We start from the raw sequence: 15,757 nt of genomic DNA on the forward strand, positions 1-15,757 counted from the left end.
GACATCCTCTCACCGTGCTCTCTGCCTTACTCATCACAGTTAGTGGGGCAAATGTACCTTTTTCTGAAAGACTAGGAATTTTTTATTTTATTTGTACATTTTGAAATTTGCTTGAGAATTCAGTTGTCCAACTACTACCAGTAGTTTTGTCTGTTTGGTACTTATCGTTGTAAAGATTTTAATTTGATCTAAAAAATTCTGTGAGATACAGATAGCTCTTCCAGGCAGCAGGATTTCTGTGATAATAAAAGTGGGGCCTGGTTTCCCTCAGATAGGAGACATATTTAAAAAATTCCTTTCCTTAAGTGAAAAAGAGCAGAGGTCGAGAGCCCACATGGATTCCAGTTTTAAATACAGCAAAACTGTCTAATCAGGTCTGTAACAGCAGAAGACCTTTAAGACCTGAAACAACGGATGACTTTTCTGAGAAAGTTCACCCAGTTTGGGTTAGGCTAGCACCCTGGCCACTGCAGTGCAAAAGGGAAAAGAAATTATTTTCCAAAGCAGCAGCTTAACTTGCTGGTTCAGCAAATATTTTTGCCTATTTTAGTTTGGAAAAGAGCGTGCCTGGAGGCTCTTTTTACACTTAGCCCTTCCTCCCGCCCCCGACTGTACCATTAAATCCTAGATACTGGGGTGACTAAAAGAGGTAGGGAATAAATCAGTAAGGGCAAAACACTTTCCCCCACTGTACGCACAGGCAGGCCTTGCGACTGTCAGGCAGATGATAAAAATCAGTTCAGGGGTTTGCTCTGCTTGGGAGGTCACAGCCAGAGTGAACACTGAACTTTGGACTCTAGCTGAGGGGTGAGGTAAACAGCAGGACTATAAATATGAGAGTTGCGAGCTGTGGCTTTGTGGAGCTGCAGAGCTGAGCAGAGAGAAGGAAGCAGGCTAGCTGGAAGGGGTTGTGTAAGTAGGAACTTGCGTTTTTTTAATACTAAATTTTTTGAGAGTTTGGTAGATAATTTGATTTTGAGACTAATGAAATATTTCTGTCCTTAGAATAGATTTTTAAAGAAGGGTTGGGTAAAGAAAATAAAAATAATACAAAAGAGAGAGAACAAAAGTCTAGGGGTGGGTGTGGTGCGTGAAGTTTGGCCGGGGGCATGTTGGCCATCCTTGCTGGTTTCTGCCTGGCCTTTGCACAACCGAGGAGGAGGGTGGGAACAGGGGAGGATGGAGAATCTAGCACTCTCTGAAAGTTGTGATGTTATATAGGCACTATTGTAAGTTTAAGCTTAAGTATTTCCCACTGAAACGCTAAGAACTCTAAGGATAAACAGCCCATGGATTTGAAGAACAGACTGAAATATGGCTACTCTGCAGTGCTGTAGAAATGTCCAGGAATATGTGAGCAGTTTTGGGGGGGGAAAAAAGGAGGGCGGGTTCAGCAAACTGTGCAAAAATGGTCACACTAAAGAGTTAAAACTCACATCAAAAACAGGTGGCCTGTGATTAATGTGAAGTTTTGCAGTCTAAGTGGTAAGTGGTAAAGAAGGATCCTCAGATACCCGTCAGAGGTTTAGGGGAAGAGAATGGAAAACTTTTCTGCATATCCTGCCTTTTAATGGGGAATTTTAAATAAGTGTGGGTCTGTAGGTGGCCAAAAATATTTAGATTTTGTGATAAATAAGTGTTGAGATTAGTGATATTTGCAACTACTTTCTAATTGTTATTGGATCAGCTTTCAGCAAGTCCCATTTCATTACTTAGTTTCATTATTTTTATGTAGCTGTCTAACAGCTGTCTATAATCAAAGTTTATTATGTAAAAATGATCTTAAGAAAACAAAGTTGGACTGCTGATTGCTTATAACAAAAGAGAAAAATCTGAAAGTGTGAACTCTGTAATCCACTAACCTCTGCCAATGGCCTTCATTATTTTTTTATCAAAAATCTCAATAAGGGAAATGAATGAAATAGCCTTTTTGTTTATATTCACTATTTACTCATTTGGAAGCTTATCCTATGTTACAAAGTGAGGATACCAAGTGCTAAATTCATGCTGAAGGCTTTGTAACTGCTGAATTTATATTCCAGGAAGTACGGAAACATCTAGCTATTCTAGCAAGAAAAAAAACATCTTGAATTACTTTGATGTTTTCTTTGCCATCCTAGGGCATAAACAAACAAAACCCTGGCTGCTATAGTTATTAAAGGTGACCTATCTAAAAACTGTCAATATACTGTAGGAGCTAAGGGGTCATGATTTGCATTTTGGCTGAACTGGCTTGGATCCAGTCTCTCTTCTGACTCATTATGTGTGTGGATGTGGGCAGGATGCCCAAATTGTCTCTTAGCCAGTTTCCTCAACTGCAAGAGGGATGAGAGTCACATAGTTGTAGGGATTAACTGACACAAAATAAAAAAGTACTTAGCACCACCTGCATTATAAAGGCCCAATAAATGATAGCTATTATAAGGATAATTGGGTAATCAGCATAAATACTGTCGAGAAATTCCCTTGATTTAGATACATCCTCTCCTTTTTCAAATATTACAATTTAAAAATATTAGGATAGTTGGGATGGTGTTAATAAATCATTTAATTTATCCTCTCTCAACCTTTCTCCATTTTTTCTCTTTTATATAGACTTTTATTAAGATATCTTATATGGGTAGGAATTTTGTGTTAAATATGTAATGTGAAAGATACTCAGGTTTAAAAAATTTGCTATCTACCAGGGCATCAGAGCCTGAGTCCATTTGATTGTAGCCTTTCCACTTCCCTGTTAATCTGGGCTCACTCTAGGTAACTTGTCATTTGCTGCTCCCCTTTCTACCCTCTCTACCCCCTAAAAAAAAGTATTTTATTTTTTTTTTAAATCTCAGGTCAGGTCAGTGCCTGAAAATGTACCAACTTCCCAGTTCTGGAATTTTGTCCTGATTTCTCTCCACAGACTTTTTCATCAAAATGGGTCTGATTACCTGTGAGGACTTGTCTTTCTCTGCTCATCTCTGCAGAGTGCGTTCTTTTCCACCACCTTTCTACAGTTCACCTGCTTTATTCACACCTCTCTGAAGAGGGAGTTAGCCCTAGTTTGGGGAATATTTCTGGCCAGGTGTTTAACTTTCCTACTGAGAGGAGGCATCTGTCTACTCAAGAATGTGCCATCTAGTCACAGGAACTTCCTGACAGACGTGGTAGCCAATACACAGACTGATTGAGCATAGATTTCAGTGAGTCATAAATGGTACAGGGGGCAGCAATTTGTGACATCTCTCCTTGGTCAGGTTTCTTTCCTTAGTTCATACTTATCTTGGATGTGGTACTAATTTTCAGCAGGCAGTTTTACACCTGAAGAGATTCAGGTTCTATTATATTAACATAAAACTAGACTTTAAAGAGTAAGAGGAACAAGAGGGAGCCCTACCCAAAGGTTTGAAACAGAGAAGGTTTGCACCTGAAGAGCAGCGGCCCACCTGTCCTCGTCGTCACCTCCTTCCTTCCTGGGTTTGTGTTAGATGCTGGTTCTGCTCATTTCTGTGCAGAATCCCCTTTCCTTTCTTAGATTGGTAGAGGATGGGAAGAAGCAGGCAGAACTTTGGGGGGGGGGGCCTCAGATAACAGTAAAATCGTATTTGCAGAATGCTAGTTGGCTATAGAGGCTACATTCTCAAAATTTTTCTAAACATGATCTCCTCCTAGAGAAGTACGTGGCTGCCTGGTCTGGCAGATCTTTGTAGCATGCTTATTAGAGGATCTGGCTAAGCCGGGTAGGTAAGAGGCTTTGACAACTTCCCTGACTCTGACTCAACTTTACTCCCTTTATAGGAAGATTTGGTGCAGGGAGGCCCAAGGTAATGAGCCAGCGACATGGAGACAGAATCCACAGGCTAGATATTTTTAAGAAGGGGAATTACATTTGCTGGATTTATAGAAAGTCCTAAGTATGTCTGTGAAGTCACCTGGGAAGATGACAGAAAGGTTTTCTTTTTCTCAGGACAACCCCAGCGATGTGGGGAGGCCTGGGGCTTGCCCTGGCCCTCTGTCTCCTCCCGGGGGGAGGAACGGGGAGCCAGGGGCAGAGCTCCCTCTGTAAGCAGCCCCCAGCCTGGACCGTGAGGGGCCAAGATCCGATGCTGAACTCGGTTGGGTCAGTGACTGTGGTCGCTCTTCTTCAGGCCAGCTGACACCTGTGCATTCTGCAGGCTTCCAGGTAAGACTATCCTTCTGAGGTCTAGGATCTCTTAAGGGAAAAGTCATCAGACATACACATAACACCTAAAATAAAAATGGAAAAGATGTATTTATTAAATTCCATTTTTGGAAAAACTATCCATATTAGCATAGAACATGTTAAAAGAAGGACTAGGAGGATATACACCAAAATGTTTACAGTGGTTTTCTTGAGATTTTGGAATTTTTTTCTACTTTCTGTGGATCTGTATTTTATAATGTCTTACTAAATATGTATGGGTTGTGTAACAAAAGCATTCTAAAGGGTACTCCTGAAAACAGATCAGTCATTCAATATAAGAAACAAAGATGAGTGTTTTGCCAGAGTAGAATGAAACCTCGATTTGCCACCAAAGGTCTTGGGTCACTTAACAAATTTATGTTTATGTACAAAATTTATGTGTATGTGCAAGATGGCTTAAAAAATATACACTTCATAGGATAAATTTGAGGAATAAATATGCTGATGTTTGTCTAAGTACTTAAGGTTTTACTGAGCACAAGTGCTCAGTGAATAATTTAAAAAATGAAAGTTTAGTTTTTTACAGTAATATGAAGAAGTATGAGTAAGTAGAAAAATTATATGAGTTTCATGTAAAAAATAGATATAGGAAGAGAAGTTACTAATAAAATTAGAGATTATTCCTTTTCTTGTATTTTCCCCAAATATTTTAGATTGGAAGACCTGCGAGTAAAATTGGAGAAAGAAGGATATTCTAACATCTCCTATGTTGTTGTTAATCATCAAGGAATCTCTTCTCGATTAAAATACATACATCTTAAAGATAAGGTTTCAGAGAATATTTCTGTTTACCAACAAGAAGAAAGCCAAACAGATGTCTGGACTCTTTTAAATGGACAGAAAGATGACTTCCTCATATATGACAGGTGTGTCCACCTATGACTCATACACACACACATGCACACACCAAAGTAAAAGATACCTTCTTTGTATTTAATAGTAAATGGTTTAAAATAAGACATCTGTTTTTGTTTTATTACCAAATATTCAGTTTCAAAGTGAGCCCATTAAAATATTTGGTTTTAATATTTTGAAGTGACTTTCACAAAAAAGAATTTACCATTCCAGAAGGGAAGTAAGGAAAATTGACTATACTTCCCCCCACTACAAATTGGCATTCTGATAAAATGAAAAGAAGGATCAATTTGTTTATCACATACAATTCTAACTTTCAGACCACTTGATTATCTCTAAAGTAATTAATATGTTAAGGTACACACCTGAATTTCTGAATGGTAAAGTGTGTTAATCATTTAGGTATGATCTGCATCAATCTGCTTCTGATTCTGTGAATAAATAAGGCATTTGTATACTGCAGGGACCTTCATGCATACAGTACTATTTGCTATTACCAGCATCTCCAGTTGATGTTGTTTTCTTTTGGTTCTTCAGGGATGGTGGGCCAGACTCTACCTTGGCCTAAGCCCTACTTGGTCTTACTCTACATATTTTTAATATTACACATCATTCTTTCAGGACTTCAAACTTCTAATACAGTCAGGCGCAAAGTATTATATTGATATTTGATATTCACATAAAATTGAAAACCTTTGGTAAAATGTGGCAAGAAGAACATTTCAATTCCACCATTTCCAAGTATACCAAGTGTTGTAATTCCTGAATTATTTCCTGTGCTGAAATGTTTTTTGCATCAGATATATTTTTAAATGAATGGGTACTGGCCAAACTCAAGGATCTTTTTGTTATGCTGTGATTTCTTGTTGTGCAGACTTTGTGCTGCTTTAATACTTACGAAAAGTTTGTGTGATTTGCAGAGCCCAATTTAGGGTCAGTGGTTTGGGTGTTGGTAGAATTTATAAGTCAGTTACAAAGTTTTATTTGATCAAGTCACATGATTATGTGACACAGTTTGATATTATTTATAGTGACATATCTAAAAAATTTCAGAAAGCTAGTATTAGACTCACTGAAGTCTTGCCATGACCTGAGCTGGTATACAGAGCCAGCAAGCTCACCTGAGACCCCATTGAAGGAAATACACTGAAGGTATGAAAGGGTTGTAAGTTATAAAACCATTCAACCTGTAATACCTATCCCAGACCATGCTTGAGCAGGATCATGACACAGAAAATATTGTAGTAACATTGTATTTGCCTTTTATTTTTAGATGCGGCCGTCTTGTGTATCAACTTAGTTTGCCTTACTCCTTCCTAGTCTTCCCATATGTGGAAGAAGCCATTAAGATTGCTTACTGCGAAAAGAAATGTGGAAACTGCTCTCTCATGGTATTTTTCTAAATTATTTTTACTGGGAGAAAAGAGGAAATCTTTTTAGAGCTATAATAATGTTAGTATTATGGCCAATTAGCTAATCATTGTTTCTGCTGGTGTACTAAACTACAAAAGTAATTTTTATAATCACAGACACTTACTGTTATATAACATATATTTTAAAATATCTTTTCAAGCTCCATATTGCTTTTATTTAGAAGGAATTTAGAAAATAAATATTAACATAGATCACATATTTTAATTACCACCAAATGGTGTTGCATGTGTATAAGAGCTCAAAGAATTCACCAGTATAAAATAACATTACTGTAATATTTTGAATGTGTTCACCTAAGAGCATAGTGAGAGCAACACTTATCCATGGCCTTACCTGAAATGGAACTGGGGTCCAGATAACTATGTAAAATATTGTATGTGATATCAAGGAAGCCAGACTGTCAGCCTTTCTGTGAAGCCCTTACACTGTCTGCCCATTCTGCCTCTGGAATTGCATTTATTTCATAATGGATTTAGTGATATTTCTTAACAATCATGAGATATTCCTTATTATGAGAAGGACTATTTAAAAATATTGTTTATAAAGAAGACAATCAAGGAATTGATTTTAATGTATTGTCTTCTCCCCATCCCGCCATATTGAGAAGGAAAATAATTCTAAATAGTGTCTCCTTGATAGGGCAAATTGGCAAAATTTGAATTCAGGTTTAAAAATAATTGTTTTATTTGTAAACTGTACTTCCTTCAGACTTTCTCTAGCTCTAAGAACAGCCTCTCAGATTTTAATGAATTGCTTAATTTAGTTGGTGAGCTCAACAGGTTAATTGTTCTAGTTATGTCATTTTACACATTTTAATCTCCATAATAACCCTATAAGGCTTATTTACTGCTTTTAAAGATGTAAACACTAAGACAATGCAAGCAAAGTATATATAACTTATACTGTTTAATAAATGCTGCATTAATTCCTCATATTTTGGGATTATTTCAGTATTTTGCATGTTTGCAAATGCCTAATAGTTATAAATATACCCAACTATTTTGAAACAAAGGCAGAAACAATTCCTATAACATGCTTAAAAGTTATGAAGCATCTGTAAGTATAGAAATAATATACCATACCTATTGGAATTGCCAAATCAAAGTGGAGTTTTTCTATTTCATTGTATCCTAGATGCCATCAATTATGACACATTATTTTATGTCCTATTTAAAAAATGCTGTTAAAGTAAGACACATGGCTATAGCCCCATCAATAGTAGGATGCATTCTGATTTTTAAAGATATTAAAATGTGAAAAAAAAACACTATAAAATAAAAAATACAGTAATTAGTTTTGAAATCAACTTGACTATTGCTATGGTTACTTGTATTTGTTTAATCTTTGAACATTTAGAACATTACACAGTATATGTTAAACATTTATCAACTTTAATTTTTAAATCAAATTCTATTAAGCTCTCAAAAGCAATTCAGAAATGAGAAAAAAATGTACCACTAGCTAGTACATTTTACTATGCTAAAATCCATTGGAATTTATAACCATTCAAATTACCAAAGCACTTAGTTTTGCAAGCCTTTGGGCTCTCAAGATACTTTTGAAATTTAAATTACAAATAGCTTTAAACTGGGGTTTAATATTGTGTTGTTTTATATCTATAAGCTTTGAACCTATGATTTGTGGGCACAGAAAAAGATAAAGACTTTCAGCAAATTAAAGGCCTAGATTCATGCAGAATAGAATATTATGTTCAATGGTAAATGGGCAGTCATTTGTTACTTTCAGCTGACAGCACTATGGTGGACACATTAACAAAGTTTGGTGAAGTTCAAAACATTTCCTGGCATAGCTGAGATAAGAACTATTGATTTTTGAGCAAAGTTTATTGGCATTTTTGAATTATCAGAGAGATATTAGTTTGTTTTGGAATATAACATTAGATTGGATGCACTGTTGATGCAGGTGCATAAGGTTCCATTTAGGTCAACTGATTTTAGAATTATTTGTTTGACTTTACTGTAATCAATCTAAGCTCTTTTAATCAGTTTATTCAATTTTGCTTCTGCAGATATCAATACAGTGGTTTGGCTTTCTTTTTAAGCCTTATGTATATTTCATATTCTTCTTCAGAATTCTTAAAACTTTTAGAAATGCTCATTTTATGAAAAGGAAAGTTTGAATTCTGCTATTGACTTAACCTGTATAGACAGACATTTAGGTGAACTATTGAACTTCAATTGTATTACACCTTACTTTATCTATTTTTAAAACATTCATGTTAATTCATTTGTAAGATGCTTAAGGATTTTTTGGTTAAATGCAAACTTTTCACAAGAAATATTTCATAATGGGTATGGCTAGGAACCAAATTTCAATAATCATAAGTCTAACTATTGAGACTGACATCAACTTTTCTCGTTAATACGATGCTAGAAAAACAAAGCCAGTTCAGTCCTAATTATCAAGCTTCATATGTGTTAGCTCTTCAGATCATTTTTCATGCATTCCTGCTAATCCTATAAACTTGTTGATAAAGTGATTCACAAATTTGTTCCAGACACCAGAGGATGAAGACTTCTGTAAGAATGTATCTTCGGCTACTGTGGAACAGACCACCGAGGCCCTGCAGCCACCTCATCATCACTGGCATGGTCATGTGCATGGGCATCAGCATCTTGAAAGTGGTCAGCTTTCAGAGAATCAGCAACCAGAGGCACCAGATGCTCCTGTGCACCCCCCGCCTCCAGGCCTTCATCACCACCATAAGCACAAGGGCCACCAAAGACAGGGTCACCCAGAGAACTGAGATATGCCAGCAGGAAGTGAAAGTTTACAACTTCCTGTTCCACGAAAAAAGCTCTGACGAAAGGGTTGTATAAACCAATTACTCTGCAAGTTGCCCCAAAATTCAGAGTTGGCCCCTAGCAGCTGATGCTGACACTGTCGACACCTGGTATTTGAAAAAACAGGGTCTGCAATCACCTGACAGTGTAAAGAAAACCTCCCCTCTTTATGTAGCTGACAGGGACTTTGGGTACAGGAGAACGTCATTGAATCTTGACAGTGACGTTTGCCTGCAGCTGCCTGACAGGCAAGTCAGCAGCTAAAGCCCACAGAAGCCAGCACCAATTGAAGCTGAAAAAATAAGGCAGAAATGTGAAAGTGACCTTCAAACTAAATATTTAAAATAGGATAAATTCCCCAAGTCAGTCTAGACAATTTCTACCAGTTTTACAAGCTACCTATTTAATAGTGATCCAAAAACAGAAATTGGATTTGTGCAAAGAAATCTATTATACTAACTTCCAAATTTTAAAATTTTAGTCAAAGAAATTTTCACCCAAACCATATTTTTATTACAGGGCAACTGAAAGGTGATTGAAGCATTTGGTTAATATGTTTTTCTTTTTCTTTTTCCAGCTTTCTACTTGCATTAATGAGAACAGAAACAGAAACTATGACCTAGGGGTTTCTGTTGGATAGTTAGCAATTTAGAAAGGAGGAAGAACAACAAAAGCATGTTTTCCATTTTTTTATTTCTCAAAACGATATTAGTCTTTTTAATCTTATATGTTTAACTGATTAAACTTTGAAGCAATTCTACTTTTTAAGATCCAGAAATACTTACACATGAATATTTTGCCATGACATTTTAAATATCCATTTTTACTCTTAAGATCCATATCTTGATTTTTGCTATCACATATCAATGGAACCTTTATATCTTGTTTTCTTTATCTAGCATTGTATTGAATCTTTAAAATTTGAGACTGCCTGTCTTGAAAGCAGTAAGGGAAAAGATAAAAGAATGCTGACTATCTCTTGATTGCTTAGTAAGTATTTCCATAGTCAATGATGGTTCAATAGGTAAACTAAGTCCTAGAAACCTGAATTCTTTTATGGTAAATACTGTTAAGCAAGAATGCAGTACACAGTTGGCCAAAGTGTGGATTTCTTTAAATAAACTCAATTAAAAATGTTTAAAGCTGTTTCTTTTTCCCATTGTTATTTAGGCAGTATATTTTATTGACAATAGAAGTTGATTTTTTAGAAATTCACTTTTAAAGAAAATTCTGCTTTTAAAGAAATTAAACAGCAGTGGGTGAATATACTGCTATACTCAAAACCGTCTACGCTTATGGTGAGGATCTTTGCCAACAGAGATGCGTTGCTCTAAGTCACGAATGGTATTACGAAGAACTGTAATCTCCTTGTCCTTTTCTTCTCGAAGATGCTGAAGCTTCTAAACGAAGGAGATAAAAGTTTGTTATTGCAATTCAAAAATACTGAGATTAAGTACAAGGAAGAACAAGACAACAACAAAAACTATACTTCTGGTTTAAGCAGGTTTTAAAAAAGACAGCTTATTTTGAAAGGTTTCTAATTTTATTTTTGTGGGATTTAACATAGTAAAACTAGTGTAAGAATACAAAAACATACATTAGCACTGTTTTTTTTGGTTTGTTCCTTTCTCCCTATCAGCCTGAAGGTATAAGCCATACAAAGGAGGAGTTAGTTGTTGAGGAGAAGTTCATTAAAATCACCTTCAAAATAAAGGTAGTTTTATTGGAACCAAACTGAGGACACAGGCTCGGGAAGATCTCACTCCTACAGGTAGAGTAGGAGATAGGCTCCAAAGGGTCCAAACCATACAAAGGTTTTATATCTTTAGGAGACAGGCAGGAGAAGACAAAACTTCAAAGCAGGTACACTTCATTTACATAGACATGATGCAGAGGAAAGAGTGGGGGCGGGGCTGACAATACATCCTTGCACAGAAGGATATTAAGCGGGAGGGCAAACATTCTTGCTTACCTTTCTGCAGGAATGCAGATGCCAACTGTTTAGCTTTTAAGTTAATTAACAGATGGTATGTAGTTTGAAAATTTAAGTTTTCATGGGTGGCCATTTTGAGACCCCCAGAATTAATGAAGCCTTAGAAATCTTATTTCTAAATAAGTCAGTCTTATTTAAAAATACACTGTGGAATTCCTTGGATGGTCCAAAGAGTCAGAAGACTTCCCTAGTGTTTTAATTTACTACTGAGATTTACAAGTTTAAATTGGAAGTGGAGATTATCCAAAATCTAGTACCTTTCTGCTTTTGTAATATATTTTAAGAAAAACTGTTAGGTATATTGTTAGTAAATATTAGATAACTGTTATAGAAATTTACTAAGAAAATTAATTAAGCAACAGCCATGGAAAAAACACATACCCTTCTGTAGATACTCTGCGGCGAAACAGTAGAATCTGGATATGATTTTGATTTATTTTGAATTCTTGCTAGTTTGGTATCAAACTGAAAGTTTAAAAAGAAAGTTACTGAGAACATTTTAGTTCAGCATATAGAAATAATTGTTTCTATAAATATAAGTACAATCTATTATATATTTTGACATATAATCTGTAACTTAAGTCATTCTCTGTATAACAGATAGAGAAGTCTTTCTTAAAGAAAAAATTTTTAAGAAAGAGCAAAGAACACCCAAATAAGATTGACTCTGGCTGCAAGTTGAAATTATTGTTTTAAAGAAACTCTAAAAGTATGGTCTAGTACAGTTTGTGGGGAGATTTTCAGAAGTACCAAGTATATTGTTAGTAAATATTAGGTAACTCTAGAGCACTACTTTAGAGATTCTGGGATGGGGTCAGCATTATCTTTTTCTCATTATTAAGTGACTCTATCATGCAGGGTGAAGGATCTAGTTAACCAGTGCTGAGGATCTAGTCCTTTAAAGATAGTTAAAAATATTTTTATGTTATTATGAGTGTGCTTTTGTAAGGAAAATGTAGTATGATCAACAGTCATGGGAGAAAAACTCATATACTCTTCTGTAGAAACTTTGAGACTGAGTAGTAGAATTTGGATATGGTTTTATTGACTTAATTTGAACTCATGCTGGTTTGACATTAAACAGAATCCAGTTAAAAAAATTCTCATAGGCCATACTAATAGATTATATTTTGTGCATAATCTTCCATTATAATTCTTCACTTTCAGGTTGAGTTTAGTGTAGCCTCTCTGTGGATGTGGCACAAACTCCCTGAGATTGTGTCCTAGTTTGGGGAGAGAAATGGATAGTTTCAATGAAGACAAATAGCAAAGAGTTCTGTGTATCAGTCAAACAACAGAGTTGGGCTGGACCAGTGACAGGGCAGAATGGCAAACAAAATGCACACTACCAATCAGTAGATTAGAAGCCGAAGGTAGATCCCGAATCACAGCCTGTTGTGTCTCAGCCGGCCATCCAGCCCTCTCTGTGGCTCTCGTGTGTGCATCTGACCACATGGCGGGAGCTGCAAAGAGCCTCTCAAATAATGCTGGTCCCCTTTTGTTCAATGATTGTATAGTCTGCAACACTGTACCTCAGCAGACACTCCAGGGACACCAAATATTCAGAAATGTGAATATTAAGCTATCTGAATTAAGCCAGTGAATTCTGACAACATAAGGTAAGTGGGAGTCAGGCTGGGGGAAAGCAATGGAAGAGTGATGGAAAGTGAGATTGGTAGAAGCCAGAAAAAAAAATTAAAGGACAAATATACTGTCAAAATATCAGTATCTCTGAGATTCCAACATTTGTTCTACAACCTGCTGAAAGGACTTTAGAGCCAAGAACTGGAACATCAGCCTTTGAGATACCCTATTTGCAGACTTGTTAAAAAATTTTCAAATATCTGCTTTGACTGCCCCTATGATATGTATTTTACACACTTTTATTAGGGAGAAGTTTGTCTTTTTTTTTTAATCTCAAATAAAACAAAAGGAATTTCTAGTTGGTTCACCATGTTCATAATTTCTGCTGAGGAGAGAGAAATGTTATGGCTCATAAACACTCCCCACTGCTGGAAGGGGAGTCCTATGAAGCTGCTGAGACTCAGCTACAAATGTAGGTAATCTTCAGTCATCTGTTCCCTATTTCAGGGGAAACAGTACCCGTACTAGAAACTAGGTCCTTTTGAATGGCTGAAGAGTCCCACCTTCAGGCTAAGTGCTGCAAGTAGTTGAGTGGGGACTTGAGAAATGCAGGGGACAGAGAATGAGCAGTTGGGAAGACCTCTTGACAGAATTTTTTCTACTGGAATTTTTCTCACTGTGATAAAAGATAATCTAAATATGGTCTAGACTAAGAGATGCAGCCTCAAATTTAACAGACCCTTAAACACTTGCCTCTAGCTGTAGTCTGATTATTTCATTTTGCTTTGCCTTTTCTTGAGTTCTTAACTTTGCATTTAACTCGGAAATTTCCACTTCTTTTTTCTCTATCAGTTCTTTATGCTTTTCTTCATTTACTACAACTGAATAAAATAAATAAGAGGAATTCATCTTAACACTTCAAAAATCTTACAAGCTTACATTTCTTTAGCATTTTAAACAATCCATAAGTAAATTTCATTAATAAAAATATAATTTTTAAAACCTGTTTATGTGCAGGGTAGCTTCTATATATTTTTGACAAGCTTTTGCAAAATGTTTGAAACACACAAGTCACCCATCAAACACTTGAGAATGAATAAACCAATTTGCAATCTTAAACATCAATGCTATATATATATATATACATATTTCAATGAGAGAAAATAAATAGGAGATTTGGTGATTAAAGAAGGACACAAAGTCTAGGTTGCTAAGTATAGATTAGATGGCTCCAAATTAATAGATGATTCTAGAATTACATCAAGCCCCTACTATACTCTATTCCATTTGATTGTGCTTCTTTTATTCCCATCATGTCTCTATACTTCAGCAGATTTCCTCTTTCCCAAATTTCTTACCCCTATTAATTCCTATTAACGGGATCCTCAAGGAAATCTTTGATTTTAGGGAGAGAAGAAAGAGTCAATTAGTCCACAAGCCCCACAAATAAGGGGCTTCCACCCATGAGTAATTCACTACTTACTTGATTTTATGCCTCTTTTCTCCTCATTTGGATTGTGTCTAGGTTCTCTCTTAGCAGTTTCTACCACCTACATACTGTTGTCAGGCTAGTCTTTCTAAAGCAAACCTCTAAGTATGGCCATCACCTTCTCAAAAACCTTTAATCTCTTCTATTTCCTTACCCTGACAATTTAAGGGGTCAAAACATTCAGCCCCAGCCACAGACTTTGGTCTTTCCCTTGCTGAATCTTTTCGTAAAACACAAGGAAAAGGCAAGAAATGGACTACTATTCCCTAGCTTGTTCTATGTCTCCTTCTCTGTGTCTTGGCTTTTGTTTTCTTTCTGCCAGGAGGCTCTTGTTCCCATCTTCACGGATGAACCTTATCCATATTCAGGATTTAGATTATGGCCTAGTACTTAACAGTGTTGAAGGACAGAAGTTAATAATTTTTATGAAGTTCAATTTAGAATTATTTTCCTTTGTTGTCTGTACTTTTTCTTTCTTTCCAAGAACTTGTGGTTAACTCAAAGTCATGAAGATATTCTTCTCTGCTTACTTTTAGCAGCTTTATAGATGTAGGCTTACATTCAGACCTATCATTCGTCTTGTTAATTTTTGCAAATAGTGTGCCTAAACATGGGCTCATACATTTAGGAAACCAGTTAACCCTCAACATAAGTTCATGAGACCTGCTTTACCAAAGAAAAAAAATTTCAGTAATGAAATTATATTCAATATGCTGAGTATATAAATGTGAAAGTTATTAATTATACATTTTTTATTAATTTTCTAAGGATATTAACTATTTCATATTAAATAATCTTAAGTGGAAACATCATGAATCCAATATGGAACTGTTGTAATTTATGTCATACAAATATATAGAATGGTACAAAATTTTAAAATGCATCAAGGCAATGTTCATTCACTAATACTGGAAATTACTGAAAAAAGTTTATATATGTACTTACATTATTTTATGAAGTCTTAGAATTCAGTAAACTAAGAATAAAAAGCTTACCTTTTTCCTGCATATCCTGGTAAAGTTTCCTTATTTCTTTCTTATATCCCCCCTCTTTGATTTTCATTTCAGTCATGAGTTTGGCAATATTATTCTTATATTCCTAAAGATTAAAATATATACTTATTCCTCGATTTAAATATGTGTATAGAGATTTTGATTAATTAGAAAGGTGAAATTCTCCAAGTTTATATTAATTTTTGATATGTAATCATACCTAGAGGGGAAAGATATTGTTCATTGTTTGACTAATTAGCTCTGAAAAGGACCTATTTCTGGTCCCAGGAGAGATCATCTAGAGACAGTATCTTTGTTTTCTGAATACTCATCACCAGTGTTTAGCATAGATCTCAGAGTATTTTAATTGTGTGAGTAAATGATAAGATAGCATTAAAATAT

At 35.6% G+C, this 15,757-nt stretch overlaps 2 protein-coding genes across 2 annotated transcripts in view; one reads left to right on the forward strand and one right to left on the reverse strand.

Moving 5' to 3' along the window:
* The first annotated feature begins 714 nt into the window (after window positions 1-714).
* SELENOP (selenoprotein P) lies at window positions 715-10,439 on the forward strand. Its single transcript, XM_017665884.3, has 5 exons — window positions 715-912; window positions 3,947-4,162; window positions 4,858-5,070; window positions 6,333-6,450; window positions 9,012-10,439. The coding sequence occupies exons 2-5, from the start codon at window positions 3,960-3,962 to the stop codon at window positions 9,630-9,632; spliced, it is 1,155 nt and encodes a 384-aa protein (XP_017521373.2). The 5' UTR covers window positions 715-912; window positions 3,947-3,959; the 3' UTR covers window positions 9,633-10,439.
* A 102-nt stretch (window positions 10,440-10,541) lies between these two features.
* The window catches only part of CCDC152 (coiled-coil domain containing 152), a 29,157-nt gene continuing 23,941 nt past the window's right edge, over window positions 10,542-15,757 (reverse strand). The window contains exons 6-9 of the mRNA XM_037023569.2: window positions 15,359-15,461; window positions 13,628-13,755; window positions 11,672-11,755; window positions 10,542-10,697 (exon numbers count right to left, since the gene is read on the reverse strand). Of these exons, the coding sequence (XP_036879464.1) occupies window positions 10,575-10,697; window positions 11,672-11,755; window positions 13,628-13,755; window positions 15,359-15,461 (438 nt within the window). The 3' untranslated portion in view covers window positions 10,542-10,574. The remainder of the gene's footprint in view (window positions 10,698-11,671; window positions 11,756-13,627; window positions 13,756-15,358; window positions 15,462-15,757) is intronic.

Source organism: Manis javanica, chromosome 1, assembly GCF_040802235.1.
Source record: "Manis javanica isolate MJ-LG chromosome 1, MJ_LKY, whole genome shotgun sequence".
Taxonomy (NCBI): domain Eukaryota; kingdom Metazoa; phylum Chordata; class Mammalia; order Pholidota; family Manidae; genus Manis; species Manis javanica.